Here is an 18,227-nt window from a genome sequence, read left to right on the forward strand (position 1 = left end):
GCGAGGGGAACTGTGGCCTCAAGGTGCCTGCGAGAGGTGTGTAAGTTCACCAGCTCTCAATGGCCTCAGCCCAGAAGGGCTATGCACACACACTATTCATTGGTCGGAACTGATCACGTGACTTGGGGGCCGGTAGGGGAGCACCTGGAATATTTGATGACTCCCACCTTAGCAACAAAGAACTTAGTTACCACAGCGGTAATTAGTTTCTCTCTCTCTTTTTTCAAGATTTTATTTCATTTAGAGACCGAGCATGGGGGCGGGGGGCGAAGAGAGAGAGGGAGAAGCAGACCCCCTGCTGAGCAGGGAGCCAGACCACGTGGGACCCGATCCCACGACTGAGATCGGGACCTGAGCAGTGTAGCCGCTTAACCAACTGAGCCACCCAGGTGCCCCTGGTTATTAGCTTCTTAGTGGGTGCTTACCTGTTTAACATCTGGCTTCTCTATTAGGTTGAGTCCTTGAGCGGAGGGACCACGTTCGCACCCATCTGGCTCCATGCCTGGCCCATAGCCTCTGTTCATAGTAGTGGTTGAATTGCGAAAGCGAATAATAATGGGGCAGGCCACAATATTATCTTTTGTGTTTAGCTCCCAGTTACAGAGAAAAACCTCAATTAAATTTTTCTTTCTTTCTTTCTTTCTTTTTTTTTTTAAGATTTTAATTATTTATTTGACAGAGAGAGAGCTCACAAGTAGGCAGAGAGGCAGGCAGAGAGAGAGGAGGAAGCAGGCTCACCAACGAGCAGAGAACCCGATGCAGGGCTGGATCCCAGGACCCTGGGATCATGACCTGAGTGGAAGGCAGAGGCTTTAACCCACTGAGCCAACCAGATGCTCCACCCAGATGCTCCCCTCAATTAAAATTTCTAATGGTCCTGGACGTCTGGGTGGCTCAGTGGGTTAAGCCTCTGCCTGGCTCAGGTCATGGTCTCAGCGTCCTGGAATAGAGCTCTGCACGGGGCTCACTGCTTAGCAAAGAGCCTCCCTCCCGCCCCACTCTGCCCCCAGCTGCCTCTCTGCCTACTTGTGATCCCTCTCTGTGTGTCAAATAAATAAATACAATTTAAAAAAAATTTTTTCCTATAATCCCTCATTTGCAATAATATACATGTATCCCAGTTGATATTGTAAAACGCTTACAAGGATCATTATATGAATATCAACGGAACATGAAAGTCCTCACTGACTGCATCCAGGGTGTGGCCACATGCATTACTTGGTGGGAGTGGATTTTGCATTTTTCTGTGCCAGTTCTTATGCAGCTGCCTCTGAGCCACATTGTCAAACGTTCCTGCTTCACGGAGTCCCTGGGTGACTCAGTCGGTTAATCGTCTGCCTTTGGCTCAGGTCACCATCTCAGGGTCCTGAGATTGAGCCCTGCATCAAGCTCCCTGCTCAGTGGGGAATCTATTTCTCCCTCTCCCCCTATCCCTCTGCTTGTGCTTTCTCACTCTCTCTCTCAAATAAATAAATAAAATCTTAAAAAAAAAAAAAAAAGTTCCTGCTTCAAGGCAAAACTGGGTGAGTCTTTTTCTTTGTTGTGTGGTCTTGGCTGAGTCTTCTGCTCTCTAATCTAAACCACATTTTTCTTACCTGTAAGATGACAAGCACATTTCTCTTAAAGAGTTGCATGAGAATCAAACAAGTCCTGCCATGTAAGGTAGATAAAAAGTTAACAGAGTTCCTGCCACTGGGCACCCCCATTTTATATGAGTTTGTGCCCCTTCCTCTCTCTCCACTGGTACCAGAGAGGACACTCAGTGAGGGAACTGGGACTATTCATTTGTGTGGTTCCAACTGTCCTTTGGAAGTGGGGAGGGGAAAGAAGTAAGCTTGGGGCCCTGTCCATGGCAATCCTGGCTGCAGAGAGAGGAAGCTGACTTGTCCATCAGTTAGCTTTTGCTGTGTAACAAAACACCCTAAAACTCAGTGGCTTAAAACAAAGATCTCTTTATTTAGTTCACGAACCTGTGGCAAGTTTTCTGGTCTCAGCCAGCCTGACTGATCTGTCCATTTGCAGGCTGGTGGCTGGATGATCTTGGACAGCCTCCCTCACCTGTCTGCAGCCAGCCATAACCTTAACCGGCACACCTCTGTTCTCGTGCTTTCTCCCATTACCTCCTCCCAGAATTTGACTTTGCTGAAGTGATGCTCCCCCTCCCACATGAAGCAGGAGCCTCAGGGAGGCTGTACCCACTCATGATTAATTCGGGTACCCTCATTTCCCTGCTGGTGATTGGTCAAGAAAGGACATGTGACTCAGCCCTGGCCAAGGAAATCTGTGCAAATGTCTGCTAAGAGGGCTTCTGGGAGTTTTCCCCATCCCAAGAAAGAGTTCTATGGGTGATAGTAACAGTTAACCTTTATTGAGGGTTTAAGTGCTTTCCAGGAAATAACTCATTCAACTCTTGTGAGTTGGTGGGCACTGTTGCCCTCATTGTATAGAGGGTAAGCTGAGCAGAGCAGAGCAGTTAAGACACTTGAGGGTCAGCCAGTGAGTGGCAGTCTGACTCCAGAGGACTGAGTCCTCTGGGGGCTACAAATTCACCCCCCCCGGCTTTCTCTGGTCATGGGACAGCTGTGGCTACTGTGTCCGTAGTCACCAGGGACAACAGCAGAGAGAGAATGAGCCCGGGGAGCCAGTCCTTGCTGAAAGCTCTGAGAGCTGAATCAGCCAGCCCCTCTTGATTTCTTGCTTTGTGTGAAATTTCCTTCTTTCCACTCTGGCCCAGAGTTTCAGTTACTTGCAGCCAAAAAGTACCCTAACAGAGACACCAGTGCCTCCAGAAGGAACAGAGCGCGTGCACAAATCCCGCTGGGCTGCAGGAAATCTGAGCTCACACACCACAAGGAAAACTGGTCAGAGATGGGGAGGAGAGGCTCAAACAAATGTCCAGCAGACATTAACATATCTCATAACTCCTTTATTAGGCAAAAGGTAAAAATATATTCTTATGGCATCCAAAACCCATAGTGTTGATCCAAAAACCCAGAATAGGGCTTGAGACTTGCCAGGAGGAAGACCCTGCCTCCTTTGACCCCAAACTCTGGTGCTCTGCCAGAGGTGGACAGACATGGACCCTCATTCCAAAGCACTCCTTGAGTTAGATGAGGACCAGCCTCACAGTTTGAACTAGTGAGCCTCCAGCCCGAATCCTGGGCTCAGGCCTGGATGGAGAAGGCAGAGCTGCTGGGAGCACAGATCCCACCACGGCTTGGGGTCTGGAATCCTGAGTTATGAGGGAGAGGCCTGGAGCCTTTGGCACAGCAATTTGTGAGAGGGACTGTCCCAGGTAAGAAGGGCCTAGGCACCAGCTCAAGTGGGTGCTGACACCTGTTTGGAGAGGGCCCTGTGTGGACACTGACCTGTGGGCGTGGAGAAGTGTGGGGAGCTCTGGGAGCAAGAGTTGCCTTTCCTTCACTGCTGTGTTCCCATCACCCAGAACAGGGTTTGGTACACAGTGAACCCCCAAGAAGGATGTGTTAAATGCACGGGCCTGTGTGCGCAGGTATGAGGAACCACACAGGTGTGCAGACAGCACAGTCCACAACACGCCTCTTCCCTTCTCTCTTGTAGAAGGCACTAAGGTTTGGCTCAGTGCAAAAAAGGCAGGAGAGAGCTTGGAGACACTCCAAACTTGGTCCACTGTTTGCGGCTGAGAGTCTAAGGCTACCTAGCCATACAGACCCACTGCTCCTCCTCCCTCCTCTTCCTCAGCCTCCTCCAACCCCGGCCCTTCGGGGACCACCTGGTCAGCCTCCCAGAGGCGGGATCGGGATGGAGCTGAGGGGATCGGGTTCTCCCGCAGCCAGGGGTGCAGCAGGATGCCCGTGGCTGTGAGCCGCTCCGCCGGCTCCCGTCGAAGGAGGCAACGGACCAGGCAGCGGGCAGCGGCCGAGAGGCCCTGCGGCAGGGCAAAGGCACCGCGGCGGATCTTGCCAAAGAGCAGGACAGGCTCTGAGTCCTGGAAGGGGTAGTGGCCAGCCAGCATGGTGAAGAGCGCCACGCCCAGGCTCCACACGTCGGCGGCCTTGCCCGAGTAGCAGGCCCTGGAGCTGAGGATCTCCGGTCCCACATAGGCTGGACATGCATGCTTGTCCCATAGGGAGTCGTCGGGTCCGGTCAGCACACAGGCGTCCTCCAGGTTCTCCAGCACCAGCTTTGTCCTGTGGCAGGGGGAGAGAGACAGAGGGGTCAGCTCCCGTGGGGAACCCCATGCCACCCCTGCACACTCTCACCCTTAATGGGACCCACTTCCTGAAAGCCTGACGCATTTGGCAGACTTGAGCCTGTCCTGTGAGACGGGTCGGTTGATGGCATTTTACACACGAGGCGGCACAGGTTCAGAGATGTTGAGTCATTTCTCAAGGACGCAGAGCAATTGAGTGTGAACTAGGATTCTGAGAAAAGCGCATTTCCCAACAGCCCCTCGGGGAGGGGACTGAGGGGGCCGAGGCCACTGAGCCTCTCTTAAACCAGGCAAATTAGGGTCCAGGCAGGTAATAAAGCGAGAGAAATCAGAAGTGGGGACCACGCCAAACACCTCGGCACAAACCCCGTCTAAAAAGGGCACCACTAACATTACCGTCAATGTTCTGGAGTGTTCATGGGGAACCTGACCCAGAGCTAAGCTCATTACCTGGTCCATCTCATTTCATCCTCACACAACCTGTGAGGAAGACACCATTTAGAGCCATGGGGCACAGGGCTGGAAATGTGAACCCCAGCTCTCACCCACCCAGAGCCACTGCTATGAACCACTCACCATTCCCAAGGGGGTCCTGTGTTCCCGTTTTTCCCCCAAGAAAAGCCAGAAATCATGCAAATGAAAAATCCCAATTTTTGAAATGTCGGCAGCCAATCTCAATTAAAAACAAATGAATATGTATGTGGCACAAAGAAAAAAAAAGTGTGTGTAGCCAGCCATTTGCAACTTCCGCCTTAAACAATTCCCACAGAACATTCTACGTTACTTAAGTATAACCATTCTGCTACCAATGCCATTTTTTTTTTATTACCATCGCTATTAAGATTATCCTATGACACCACTTCCTGGGTGCCTGCTGGCATTTGAAAAAAATCAAAGTTCAGGCAGGTAAAGCCATTGGTCAAGGCCAAAGAGCAGGTAGTAAGAAGAACCAAGATTCGAAGCCAGGTCTGTCTCCACTAGACCTCTTCTACAAACATTCTACACACATTGAGTGCTTCTCAAACTGCTTTAAAAAGACAAGGAAGCACTTTCTCACCTTGGGAGGTCTGCGGGTGATGCTACTCAGCCTAGGTAAAAAATTATTTGAAGGGGCACCTGGGTGGCTCAGTGGGTGCCTCTGCATTCGGCTCGAGTCGTGATCCCAGGGTCCTGGGATCAAGCCCTGCATCGGGCTCTCTGCTCAGCGGGGAGCCTGCTTCCCTTCCTCTCTCTCTGCCTGCCTCTCTGTCTACTTGTAATCTCTGTCTATCGAATAAATAAATAAATAAAATCTTTAAAAAAGTATTTGAAGCTGTGTATTAGCTTAAACATCATTATAAAATTTATATTCTACTTCTTACTAAAGGCATGTTCATTTTCATATAAAATGTAGAAGGACAGAAGGAACTAGAAAAATCACTTTGAGGTCAGCATCACAATAGTAACTGCTAGGGGCAAGGCAAAGGCCCAACGAAAATGCTCCGGCAAGTTTGAGGAGAAACTGTATTTTCACACATAGCCTCGAAGTACATATATATGTATGTGTGTTTAAAGACTTTATTTTATTTTTATTTTAGAAGGAGCTCTAGCAGGGAGAGGGGCACAGGAGGGGGAGAGAAGCAACACCTGCTGAATGCGGAGCCTGACATGCGGTTCAATCTCATCACCCTGAGATCATGACCTGAGCAGAAATCAAGAGTTGGAGGCTTAAACCGACTGAGCCACCCAGGTGCTGCCCCCCCACCAACACACACAAGGTATTTACTAACTAGAAACAGTAAATTAGGAACCGTACAGTGGAGAAACTTGGCAGACACCATCTTAACCAAATAACTGGGGTTAACATCACATGTCTCCTGACACGGTGTGCTGAGAAGAGCCTATCATTCTTGTGGTACTCTTTTTTTTTTTTTTAAATATTTTATTTATTTATTTGAGAGACAAAGGGTGCACATGCATGTGTGAGTTGGGAGACAGGGAGAGAGAATCTCAAGGTACTCAGCACTGCATGCCGAGCCCTACATGGGGCTCCACGCACGGCTCCATCTCAAGACCCCAAGATCAGGACCCGAGCCAAAAACCAAGAGTTGGACACCCAACTGACTGAGTCACCCAGACAGCCTTCCTGATGATACTGTTGCCCAAAATGCACAACATCAATCTCACCATGAGAAAAACATCCATCACATCCAAGTTGAGGGGCAATGTCTAAAATAACTGACCGGTGCTCTTCCAAAGTGTCCAAGTCAAGGAGGACAAGGAACGACTAAGGGAAGGTTTCAGACTGGAGGAGACTAAGGAGACAGGACAACTGAACATGGGCCGGGGTCCTAGATTGGATCCTGGCGAGAAAACTGGTATTAGTGGGAAGCTATTGAAATCGGAATCAATCCATGATTTAGTGAATAGTACTGGACCAAGATTAATTTCTTAGTTTTTTTGGTGTTTTGTTTTGCTTTTTGAGAGGAAAAAAAAGAGGAAGGGAGGGTGGGAGAGAAAGAGAGAGAGAGAAAGCGAGGGAAGGAGAAAAAAATCTTTTTTTTTTTCCATTTCCTAGGTCTTTATTTTTTTTTAATTTTTTATTTTTTATAAACATATATTTTTATCCCCAGGAAGGAGAAAAAATCTTAAGCAGGCTTCACACCCTGCCCCACGCTGGGCTCCATCTCACGACCCTGAGATCATGACCTGAGAAACCAAGAGTCGGACGCTTAACCGACTGAGCTACCTAGGAGCCCTGGTTTTTTAGTTTTGATACTTGTTCTGTGCCTATGTGAGAAGTTAACATTAAGGGAAGTAGATGAAAGAGATACAGTAACCTGCCCTATTCTTGGAAGTTCTTTTTTTTAAGGATTATTTATTTATTTATTTGACAGAGAGAGAGAGAGAGATCACAAGTAGGCAGAGAGGCAGGCAGAGAAAAAGGGGGAAGCAGGCTCCCTGCTGAGCAGAGAGCCCGATGTGGGGCTTGATCCCAGGACCCTGAGATCGTGACCTGAGCTGAAGGCAGAGGCTTAACCCACCGAGCTATCCAGGCACCAATTTTTGGAACTTTTCTGAAAATCTAAAAGTATTTCAAAAAGTTTAAGATGCGCAGTGGGAGGTGGGCACCTGGCTGGCTCAGTTGGAAAAGCATGTGACTCTTGATCTTGGGGTCGTGAGTTTGATTCCCCATGTTGTAGAGATTATTTAAAAAAAAAAAATAAAACAATATGTGCAATGAGGTCGGCCTCCTTCCCCAACACACACACACACACACACACACACACACACACATCATGCCACGTAATCCATGCGCCGATGGCTGTTCATGTGGACCTGACTGGCTTGCCGTGCTTCCTGACACACTCTGCTCACACCCCAGGAGTCTGGAGGAGGGGAAAGCATGCCAGGTCCCCCTCTGTTCCCTCCCTCCAAGATCATGGATTCCATTTCACAGGCAAGTTCCCATGTGAGGAACCTCAGGGCCCCTTGTGGTTCGTTGTCTGTGGCCCTGGTTTCCTGGAAACATCATCACAGTGCAGGCCTTTCCCCCACCAGTGGGAAAACTAAGGTCCAGAGACCCTGAGTCACCCAGAGTCAGCAGCTCTGTGCAGCCAGGCCTCCTGCCTCTCAAGCTCAGGGTCACATCTGGATTCGAGTCTCAGCTGTACTATCAATTTCACTGTGGAATCTTGGGGGTAACTTGACTTCTCTGGGCCTGTTTCCTCCCCCCTGCCTATGGGAACAAGCACAGTGCCCACCTCATCTTTGTAAGCCCCCCATGGAGTCACACAGCACAGCCAAGCTCTTTATCACTGTTGTCTATTATGACTGTCACAGACGCAGTGCCGCAGCCCAGGGGGCTTTCACTCGTCCTGAGCCAAGCTTTTCCCGGGAACCAGGCCGAGGAGCCAGTCGGGGCTTCTCCATTTCTTTGTGTAAGTTCCTTTGACTCCGTGGGCCTCACTTTCCCCATCATGGCCCATCTCTTAGGTATGGCCGTGAGGAGGTTCTGCGGGACCACACTCACCTCTCGTGGTCGGTGAAGACAAAGCGCCGCAGCTTGAGATCGCGCAGGACCAGCCCGTGCTGGTGACAGTGAGCCAGGGCGGCGGCCATCTGGCGGAAGAGCGCGGCGGCTTCGGGCTCTGGGAGACGGTGGCGGTGGCGCACCAGGCTGTGCATGTCCCCGTGGGACCGCCGGAAGAAGGTGTACAAGTGGCGGGGGCCTGCCAGGACGTCGGTGGGCCGGGCCACGTGTCCTCGCGGAGGCAGCCGCCAGTACGGCTCCAGCACCGCCGTGGCCTCGCGGACCGGGTACACCTGGGTGGGGGAGGGCGGCTTGGCATGAGCACAGGTGCCAACGGGGGTGGGGGGTGCTGGCCGGCCTGGGAAACGGTCAGAGCCAAGGGTTTAGGCAGTACTGTGTACTAGGCGCTGGGCTGGGTGTTCTGGCAGCAAGCAGCCGTCCTGTCACCGCCACCCTCCCACCCCCACCATGGATCAGTCCTTGGTCGTCTACCTTTGGCCCAGGTCACAATCCCAGTGTCCTGGTTTGGAGCCGCATGTAGGGTTCCCTGTTCAGCAGGAAGCCTGCTTCTCCCTCTCCCACTCCCCCTGCTTGTGTTCCCTCTCTCCCTCTCTCTCTCTCTGTCAAATAAATAAATAAAATCTTAAAAAAAAAAAAAAAAAAAGGAAGGGGCCACCTAGTTGAAAAAGGTCTAAACTCCATACTGGGAAAGTGACCTGAATGATTCAGAGATGCCCATGGGGTAAGCTTTCCAGGTGGGGGACAGGGACAGTGCAAAGGCCCTGAGGCAAGAAAGAGCTTGAATTCCTGGAGAAAAAACCCGCCCCAGATCAGTTCAGCTGGATCAGGGAGGGAAGAGGGGCAGTGGTGCCAGTGGCGCACGAGGTTGTCGGAAAATGTGCTAGGGGCTGTATGGAAATCAGACGGGAGCCTCGCGGCAGCCCTGAAAGCTATGTTCTGTTTTCCTGCTGGTTCAGACTGCTGTTCAGAGAAGCAAGGGCACTTGGAGCCAATACAGCCGAAGAGAGGCAGAGCTGGAAGACTTACTCAGTCTGTCTGCCTTTAACCCTTCCCCTGTTATGTTGGCTCTGCCAACAGAAAATAAACCAATAAAGCACATACATGTTTAATTCATGGAAAAACATGTAAGCACGTCTTAAAACAACACACAGTTAGGTGGCATGGAAGAAAGAATCCAAAAAACAAAGACTACTTTTTTTTAAGTCAGGTCAAGCACGTTCTTGCCTCTGTACATCTGCACTTGCCTGTCCTGCTTCCTGGATGCTCTTGCCTAGATACCCACAGGGCCGTCTCCCCCAGCTCACACAAGTCACTGCTCACATGTCACCTCTTTGGAGAGTGAGTCCTGGGCTGAAATCACCTGCTCCCCCATGGTCCCTGTCCCCCTCTCTCCCAGCTCCTGGCTTTCCTTTTTTTAGGATCACCTGGCCCAGGATCAGCCTTCCCTTGTGCTGTATTTTACTTATTCCCTTGTTTCCTGCCCATGTCCTCCACTAGAGCATCAGCCTGATGACAACAGAACTCTTGGAACCCACAGCCTGGTGTACAGCGCATAGGGTGCTCAGTGAACGTTTGTTGAATGAATGAATGAATGAATAGGTGATAATCTACAGACAGGATGGTGATCATTCTACGCACTGAGCAGAGAAGGCGATGTGAAAATGGCAGCCCCAAGGCTCCCGCTAGCATGGGGATAAGCACGTGCCAGGAGACCCCCCCTAAATGTTTCTGAGTAACTGGGGCCATGAGAAAGCATGGTGCTTCTGGCTTGAGCCTGCTTTGGTCATGGATTCCTCTCCCCAGTAGGAACAGAAGAAAACCTGTAATATTGCAGGAAAAGGAGCCAGAGTTCAGGGGTTCCTTAGAGCACCTGGGGCAGAGCACTGGGTACCTGCAGGGGGCAGCCCAGAGCCCAGGTAAAGCCTATGGCTGGACCATAGGTCTGCCTCTACCCCTCTGCCTACTGCACCACCCTCCCAAGCAGAAGCCAGTTGCAACTGCTCCCGGGAGGAGGCTTCGGTCCCCCTGCTTCTCTGTGCATTCCTAAAGAGACTCGGGCCCTCTTCTTCCGGTCTTCTGTATAGGTGGGTCTTCTGTATCTTCCTTGCCCTGACCACCAGGAGCAAAGCCACCCTGCTGTGTCTGAAACCTATGTCCTAGCATGGGGCCACAGCCCTGGGCTCAGTCTCACCTCTGACACCCCCTGGCTCTGTGACCACAGTTTTATGAGCCTCAGTATCCTCTATCTGCAAAATGGGCCAATAATAGTAGCTACCTCATGGACTGTGTGAAGATGGGAAGAGATTACACACACTAAGCCATCAACGTAGTACCTGGTGCACAGTGAATACCTATTATTGTAGCTCTTCACTTCTGTCTTTTTAGGCTACGACCTGCCAATGTCCCGTGGTCCTGACCCTGCCCATTTCCTGATTTCTGCCAAGAACCCTGGCCTTCATCCTAGGAGCCAGGCCCAATACAACGAGTTTTCGTGCTTGGCCCTTCCTTCTTGACCCCAGTCTTCCCATCAGTGAAATGGTCACAGGCTAGGCCCAATGACCTCCAGGTCCTTCCCTCCCGGGAAGGAGTTCTGACGTCTACCCGACCTTATCCTTCCCACGTGCAAATATCTTCAGTGCCCCCAACGTCCGCCCCAGCCCAGTGTGAGCTCCTTTCTTACGCTTTCACAACCGGTGGCGGGCAGCGCTCATCTCCTGCGCCTCTCCACTCTGGCCATGGTGAAGTCCTTTGAACTCCCCGACGGCTCACTTGCTCCTGCTCCTCTAGGCCCCTGCACTGCTGCCTCCCCTGCCTAGATCTCCATTCTCTCACTTCTTCCTGGCTAACTTCTGCTCAGCCTTTTCTGACATCCCCCTTGAACACACTGGAGCCTCCCGCTCTGTGCTCCCACAGCCCCTAAACCCCACCCCTCTGGCGTGTATCATACTATGGGCCTATACTGTGCATTCCCCAGGGCTGGGTATGTCAGGTTTAGCACTCTGGTCTCAGCCCAGGCCAGGCCTAACACAGGGCTGGGGGCTCACTGGAACAAAGTAACCCAAAGGACGCCTCCTCCCTGACAATCCTCTGGAGCAAAGGCCCTTTCTAGGCCCCTGTGATGCTGGGGGTGGGGCGGGGAGTGACCCCAGAAGACCTACCTTGCAGGTGTACTCAGTGCCAGTGGGGCAGTGCAGGGCACGGTAGGCCCGGCCGCCTTCCTCGGGCTCCAGGAGGACATAGGGCCCAAGCCGGGAGGCAGTGGTCACAGCAAGAGCTCGGGCTGGAGCAGGGGGTGGGCTCAGAGGCAGCAGGCAGGGAGGCAGCTGGGGCTGGGGCCCCCTTCGAGCTTGTTTGCGGGTGGGACACTCTGTGTCTAGGTCATTGTCCAACTCCAACCGCTTTCTCCTGGAAAGGGCACCCGCAGGAGCTGCCAGAGGGGTGGCTCGCATCTACAAAGAAAGGGAAAAAGCACTGAAGCCAGGCTGTTCAGTGGCCCCCCTCTTCCCTCGCTGTTACAGAGGGGGACCTGGCAGTCTGCACTGAACTGACAAATGTACGTACCCTTAACTGGGTGTCCCACTTCTGGGAATTTCTCCTCCCATTAAAATGCTCGCCAAAATCTTAAACACATGAAGGCTGTTCAGGAGAGCCTTGTATCTAATAGCAAAAGGCAGGAAACACCCCCAAATAGCCAGCAGCCGGGGGCTGGTTAAACATCATGGACTACAGCACATGGGCTGCCTCAGGAGGGAGACCCCCCACACTGAATGAAAGGCCATAATCCCAGTACGGTTAAGGATGCAACAGCAGGTGGCTGTAGACAGATATGCCTGGGTTCTAGTCCTGGCTCACACCTTTCCTGGCTGGGTAGCTCTGGGCAAGTCCTGCAGTCTCCCCCAGTCTCAGCCCCTCATCCGTTAAGTGGGAGCAGCATGCCAAGCCCATAGGATTTTTACAACGATGAAACGAAAACTCAAATAATTCAGAGTGACCCTGTTGCGGGGGGTGGGGGTCCGAAAATGGTCACCACTGTCGGTCCATTGTTACCACTATTCACAGCCGAAGGTGCTGCAGTGCTCTTCTGGGGACTGTCCCTGGGGTGGCTTTCTCCCCCGTCATGGCAGCACTGCAGGCTACTTTTGTGTCCAGGTCTCAGAGGCTGGTAGGGCCTGGGATAAGCTCCAGCGGCAGGTGGACTAACTGAGCAAGGGACTTCACAGGCCATACTGCGGGGACTAAAATCTCGGCTGTAGGTTGGAGATAGCCCCTCATATCTACTTCTCGCCCTTTCCCAACACCTCTGGGGTAACAGGCAGGTCATACCAAACACACACTCACAGAACCCAGAGCAGACAGGTGCGCACACATCCCTCAAAACCTCAGTTTGTCCCAGCCAGCTAGCTGAGACACCAACCTCAAGGGAAGAGGGGGCACAGCCTGCATCAAGTGACACACACCTCATCCTCCGTGGGCAAGTGTACCAGGCATCCACACACATTGCTCTCTCAACGATTAAGCACCCCACTGCATGACTGATAACAGTAAGGTCACCGGCACGGTCTGACACGTGCCCCATGCCCCTCGGCGGCTTCGCCCCGCCTCCCCCAGCCAGGTTCTTCTCGTGGGAGCGGAAGCAACGGGCGGCGGGTGCCCGGAGGCAGAGGATTCAGCGGAAACGGAGCGGCGGGAGGGGGAGAAGCAAGGGAAGGAGGTTAGGTCGCAGGGCTGCGAGAAGGGGAAGGTGTGTGCCCCCGCCCCGCACACCCCAGGGTCCGCAGGGACAAAACACACGCGCGCACAGTACAATCTGCGACCCGAAGCCACAACGCCAGGTGCACGAAGCCACAACGCCAGGTGCACACCTGCGGCCGGCGCTCCGTGCGCTCCCGGGGCCCGCACCTCGCGCGGGGCATCCTCGTTTTCACTCGCCCCGAACCCCCCCCCTGGGCACCCCAGCCCGGCCCCAGGCGTGTCCCCCGCTCGGCCGACACCTGCCACCAAGTACGCAGCGCTCCCCACAGGTCGCACCGCCTGCCGACACACATCCCCCCCACCCAGCCCCGCAGGCACAGCCTACAGCGACACAGACCCTGCAGAGTCCCCAGCAGTCCCCCCCACCACCACACCACAGGCCCCTCGCACACACGCGTCCCCCGCCCCACACTCAATGCTCGGGGCGACACTCCCACACCTCTGTCCCCACCTCTTTAAACCCCTCGGATACCGCCGCCACCTTCGCCAGGGCTCACCCTCCCACCCGCCGGCTCCCGGCCCCGGCCCCTCTCGGGCTCCGCTGGATACCTTGCCCGGGGCGTGCGGCAAGGTCCAGAGTCGCCGGGGCACTCCCACGTGGCCGGGACCCCGCTGCGAAGCGACCGAGCTCGGGACCCCGGCCCCCAGCAGCCAGGCACGTGTGGAGCCCCTGGCGCTTCCGCGGCGAGTGTCTCCCGGCGCCAGCGCCGGCTCCGGTCCCGGCCCGGGTGATGCAAACCTGTGCTAATCTGCTGCTGCCTGTTGCGCTCGGGCCGGGGATTGCACCATCCCCCGGGCTCCGCCCCTGGGGTCACCGCCCCAGCGCGCCCCGCCCCGCCCCTCTCCCCTCGCGGGTCCTCCAGCGGTGTCTGGGCTCAACCTCCTCCCTCACCAGCGCCGCTCAGACACCCTCTACTGGCTCTCCCGATCACCTTGGAAAGAGCAGTTTACTTTTCTGAGCCTTAGTTTCCCCGTATGTGAAATGGGATAAACATCCTCCTCCGAGGATGCAGGGGAGAAAAAGAGCAAACCGTGAGTTTCCGAGTGCTTTACTGTTTATAAACCATTGCCTTATGAACTTTAGGAGGACCCTGGGCTATCAGGAAGCTCGGCTCACCAGTCCTATTAAGGGGTAGCCTGAGGCCCAGCACTGCGAAAGCAGCCCAGGAGCTCTGCAAACACTGCAGACTTAGGAGCTGACTCCAGCGCCAAAGAGCTGGCATGGTCGCCTGGGGAGGCCTGAGGTCGGGCAGACTTCAAAGCGTTCATTGGATAGAGGCAGTGCAGCCTCCCACCTTTGCACAGACGCAGTGGGCAACCTCAGGAAAGCTACTTCAAAGCCTCCTGGAGCTCAGGGTCCTGCTCTGTAAAATGGGCTTATAGGAGTCTCACTTCGTAAGAGGTTTGCTGGGACAAAATGCTAAGAACTATGTGGACATCCTAAGTGCTCAGTAAATAGAATGGAGGCTCGGATAGGGGAAGGCACCCCAAACAGGGATTTTACCCCAAGCCTAGGAGGCCCTGGGGCCACTTGCTATTTGGTGAAGCATCCCTATGAAGCCCTAGGGGTCCGGCACCTTCCTGGGAAATCCCTTTTAGGTCTTCCTGTCTGAACGCACCAGGATCCAAAAATAACTCCTTCAGGCAGAGGTTGGATGAGCCATAGGTGGTTACCTTTGTTTCTCAGGTTCTGGAGCCCCAGGGACCAACTCACCTGTGTTCAGGATCTTCAGGGTTCACCAAGGTGTTCTGGGATCTCATTTAGCCCTGGAGACTCCTCTGCCAGGGAGGGACTAATGAACTCATTTTCTACACCAGGACATCTAGATTCAAGTGGAAAATCCCACAGCGATAAGGGACAAAGTAAGGTGGGGTTGATTGTTTTCTGAACTTCTCTATGAAACCAGCACTGTGCTGGGTTTGCTCAGACATTCCTAACTTGGTTCATGCTGTGTCAGACCATGTTCTGAATGCTGGGGACTTGGCAGTGACAAGATTGACCCATCCCTGCCCTCTCAGCTCTCATAAATCAGTGGGAAGACAGACCATTATCACGAAAATAAAATCAATAATTGATTTTATAATAAAATTCAATTAATAAATAATCAAGATCATTTAAAACTGATGTCATGGGGCGCCTGGTGACTCAGTGGGTTAAAGCCACTGCCTTTGTCTCAGGTCATGATCCCAGGGTCCTGGGATCCAGCCCCATGTTGGGCTCTCTGCTCAGCGGGGAGCCTGCTTCCCCCTCTCTCTGTCTGTCTCTCTGCCTACTTGTGATCTCTGTCAAGTAAATAAATACAATCTTTAAAAAAATAAAGCTAATGTCATGTATTTTCTTGAATAAAGAGATAGGATTGATTTGAATGGGATAGATTTGTCCTCTATCAGATATGTCTATTTTCATGAGGGCTTACCCAGAAGGTGATGTTTACACTACAATCTTAAGGAAGAGGCAGGTGAGAGGAGCAAAGATTTGAACGGACAGAGGAAAAGTAAGTGCAAAGGCCCTGAGGCACTTAAGGAACCATGAGACAGGCACTAACTATGACCTCTGTTCTACAGATGAGTGAAAGTAAGGGGCTTACCCAAGAGCACCCAGCTTGTAGTATGAAGCAGATCTGAGATTTGCTGGGGCAGCTAACTCCAGTGGCCACACTGTCCAGGGACATTTTACAACTTTTACAACCCAGCTGCCTTCACCTGGACTGGTGGATGAGGCTTCTGGAACTGTACCTAGGGTATAGCCCTCCGGGGTTGGGGGTGGGCTTTGTCAGAGTTGAGGGTGTCAAATCCCAGTTCTCTAGACCAACAGAACATAAAATACAAGCTGCACATGTAGTTTCAAATTTTCTAGTCATGCATTAAAGAAGCACAAAAAGAAATTACTTTTTTAAAAGATGTATTTATTTATTTGAGAGAGAGACACACATGCATGCATGCACACAAGGCAGGGAGGGGCAGAGGGAGAAGGAGAAAGAGAATCTCAGGCCGACTCCCCACTAAGCGTGGAACCTGACAGGGAGCTCGATCTCACAACCCTGAGACCATTACCTGATCTGAAATCAATCATGGGACACTCAACCAACTGAGATACCCAGGCACCCTGGGTGAAATTAATTTTAATAATGTATTCTATTTAATCCAATATATCTAGCATACTATCACTTCAACAAATAATAAAAAAAATTATTAATGAGAAATTCTAATTTTTTTTCTTACTAATGTTTTCAATATCTGGTATTTTGTACTTAGTTCAGAAAGAATTCAGCATGGGAGCTAAACTGTCTGTGCTTAAAGTGAAATGTTTTTCCACCAAAACAATTAAATTGTGTTTAATGGAAAAAATGTTTCACCTGATTTAAAATTAAAAGTTCAATCACATGAAAAAATTCAGTTTCTGAGTCACACTACCATATTTTTTTTTTAAGATTTTATGTATTTATTGGACAGAGAGAAATCACAAGTAAGTGGAGAGGCAGGCAGAGAGAGAGAGGGAAGCAGGCTCCCTGCTGAGCAGAGAGCCCGATGCGGGACTCGATCCCAGGACCCTGAGATCATGACCTGCACCGAAGGCAGCGGCTTATTCCACTGAGCCACCCAGGCGCCCCCACACTACCATATTTTAAATGCTCCATAACTCCATGTAGTAAATGGCTACCAAATTGAATAGCACAGCCCTAGGCCAAGAATTTCTGGCACACGATCCAGGGAGGGTAGCAAAAAAGTGAAGGACCTGTTGGGTTTATAGCATAGATGGTAAATAGCCTTGAGCTTCAGTTTTATGCAATTATAAAATGGGATTAATTATACCCTTCCTTGTATTGTAGTCCTAAGGATTAAATGCATTAAGGCATCGTTGAGTTAGATTACAGTTCCTGGGTTCAAATCTTACCACTTCCAAGTGATGAAATTTCCGGTAAATTCCTCAAGCTCTCTGCACCTCAGTTTCCTCCTCTGTAAAATGGAGATAATAATAGTTCCTAGTTCATTGGTTTGTTGTGAGGATCCAATGACTTAATATGTGAAGTGCCTGGAATATAAATGCTACATAAATATTTGTTAAAAAGTAAGAAAAGAAATGGTGACCAACTCCCCTCCCCAACTGAATAAAAAAATGTGCACTTTCCTGGAGAGAGAATTTGGCTTTTGTGAATTTCCTTCTCTCCAGGCTTAGACATGGCACTACCCTGGTTTCTGAGCCCCACAGGCTGCATTTTTATTGGCTGGAGTTCTGCCGGCTCTCAGCCCCGCAGGAAGAGACTCGGGCTGTGCTCCAAGGGAGGAGAAGCATGGGGGTTGGAAGCAGCTGCTCGCCTCCTTCCTTTGCACCTGGCCTGGCTGGTACCTGCCTGAGATTCCACCACTCATGTCCTTCATCTGTATAAGTTCTCTACCACCCCCCACCCCCACCGGCCAAGGGCAAGGGATCCCCTTCTCCAACAGAAGTTAAACAATGCCTTGGAAGGAACTGTGGTTGGATTCCGAGTCTGGCTAAAGCCATGGGCCCTGTGAGATGGTGGGCAGGTTATCTCCCCTTTGGGAGCCCTACTGTTCTCCCCTGTAAAATAGGAACAAAAAGAGTTGGATTAAGTCAGTGTTTTCCAAAATATACAATGTACACTAATGGTAGGACGCCAGGTATTATTAGGGTCTCAAGACTGTTAAATAACATTGCATCAGATTGTGATACAGGTATTTCCTTCTGATTTTCTTCCTGTTCCTCCAGTTACTGAGGAGAAAGTCTCATTTAACAGCTCCTATGTCTTTTTTTTTTTTTTTTTTAGATGTATTTATTTATTTGAGGGTGGGAGTAGGGGCAGAGAGAAAGGGAGAGAGAGTCCCAAGCAGACTCCGTGGTGAGCCAGGAGCCCAATGCAGGGCTGAATCTCACAACCCCGAGATCAGGACCCTGAGCTCTCCACCTGAGCTGAAAACAAGGGGCACTCAACCCAAGTGCCCCAGCTTCTATGTCTTTAACACCTCGCTTGTTAAGGGAGAGAGAGCAGGGTCAGAGCCTTCAGCAAGTGACAGGATTTAACTAGAATCTAAGAATCTTGTTTTGGGGGTGCCTGGGTGGCTCAGTGGGTTAAAGCCTCTGCCTTTGGCTCCGGTCATGATCCCAGGGTCCTGGGATCAAGCCCCATGTTGGGCTCTCTACTCCGCAGAGAGCCTGCTTCCTCCTCTCTCTCCCTGCCTGCCTCCCTGACTACTTGTGATCTTTGTCAAATAAATAAATAAAATCTTAAA

General features: G+C 51.6%; 1 protein-coding gene across 1 annotated transcript; it reads right to left on the reverse strand.

Annotated features, from left to right (window-relative positions):
* Positions 1 to 2,911: 2,911 nt before the first annotated feature.
* Positions 2,912 to 13,750, reverse strand: TRIB3 (tribbles pseudokinase 3). Its single transcript, XM_059407935.1, has 4 exons — positions 13,527 to 13,750; positions 11,384 to 11,674; positions 8,205 to 8,497; positions 2,912 to 4,169 (listed from the first exon to the last, which is right to left on the reverse strand). Exons 2-4 carry the CDS (start codon positions 11,672 to 11,674, stop codon positions 3,677 to 3,679), a joined length of 1,077 nt encoding a protein of 358 aa, XP_059263918.1. The 5' UTR covers positions 13,527 to 13,750; the 3' UTR covers positions 2,912 to 3,676.
* Between the last annotated feature and the right edge of the window lie 4,477 nt (positions 13,751 to 18,227).

This window comes from Mustela nigripes, chromosome 7 (assembly GCF_022355385.1).
Source record: "Mustela nigripes isolate SB6536 chromosome 7, MUSNIG.SB6536, whole genome shotgun sequence".
In the NCBI taxonomy this organism is placed as follows: domain Eukaryota; kingdom Metazoa; phylum Chordata; class Mammalia; order Carnivora; family Mustelidae; genus Mustela; species Mustela nigripes.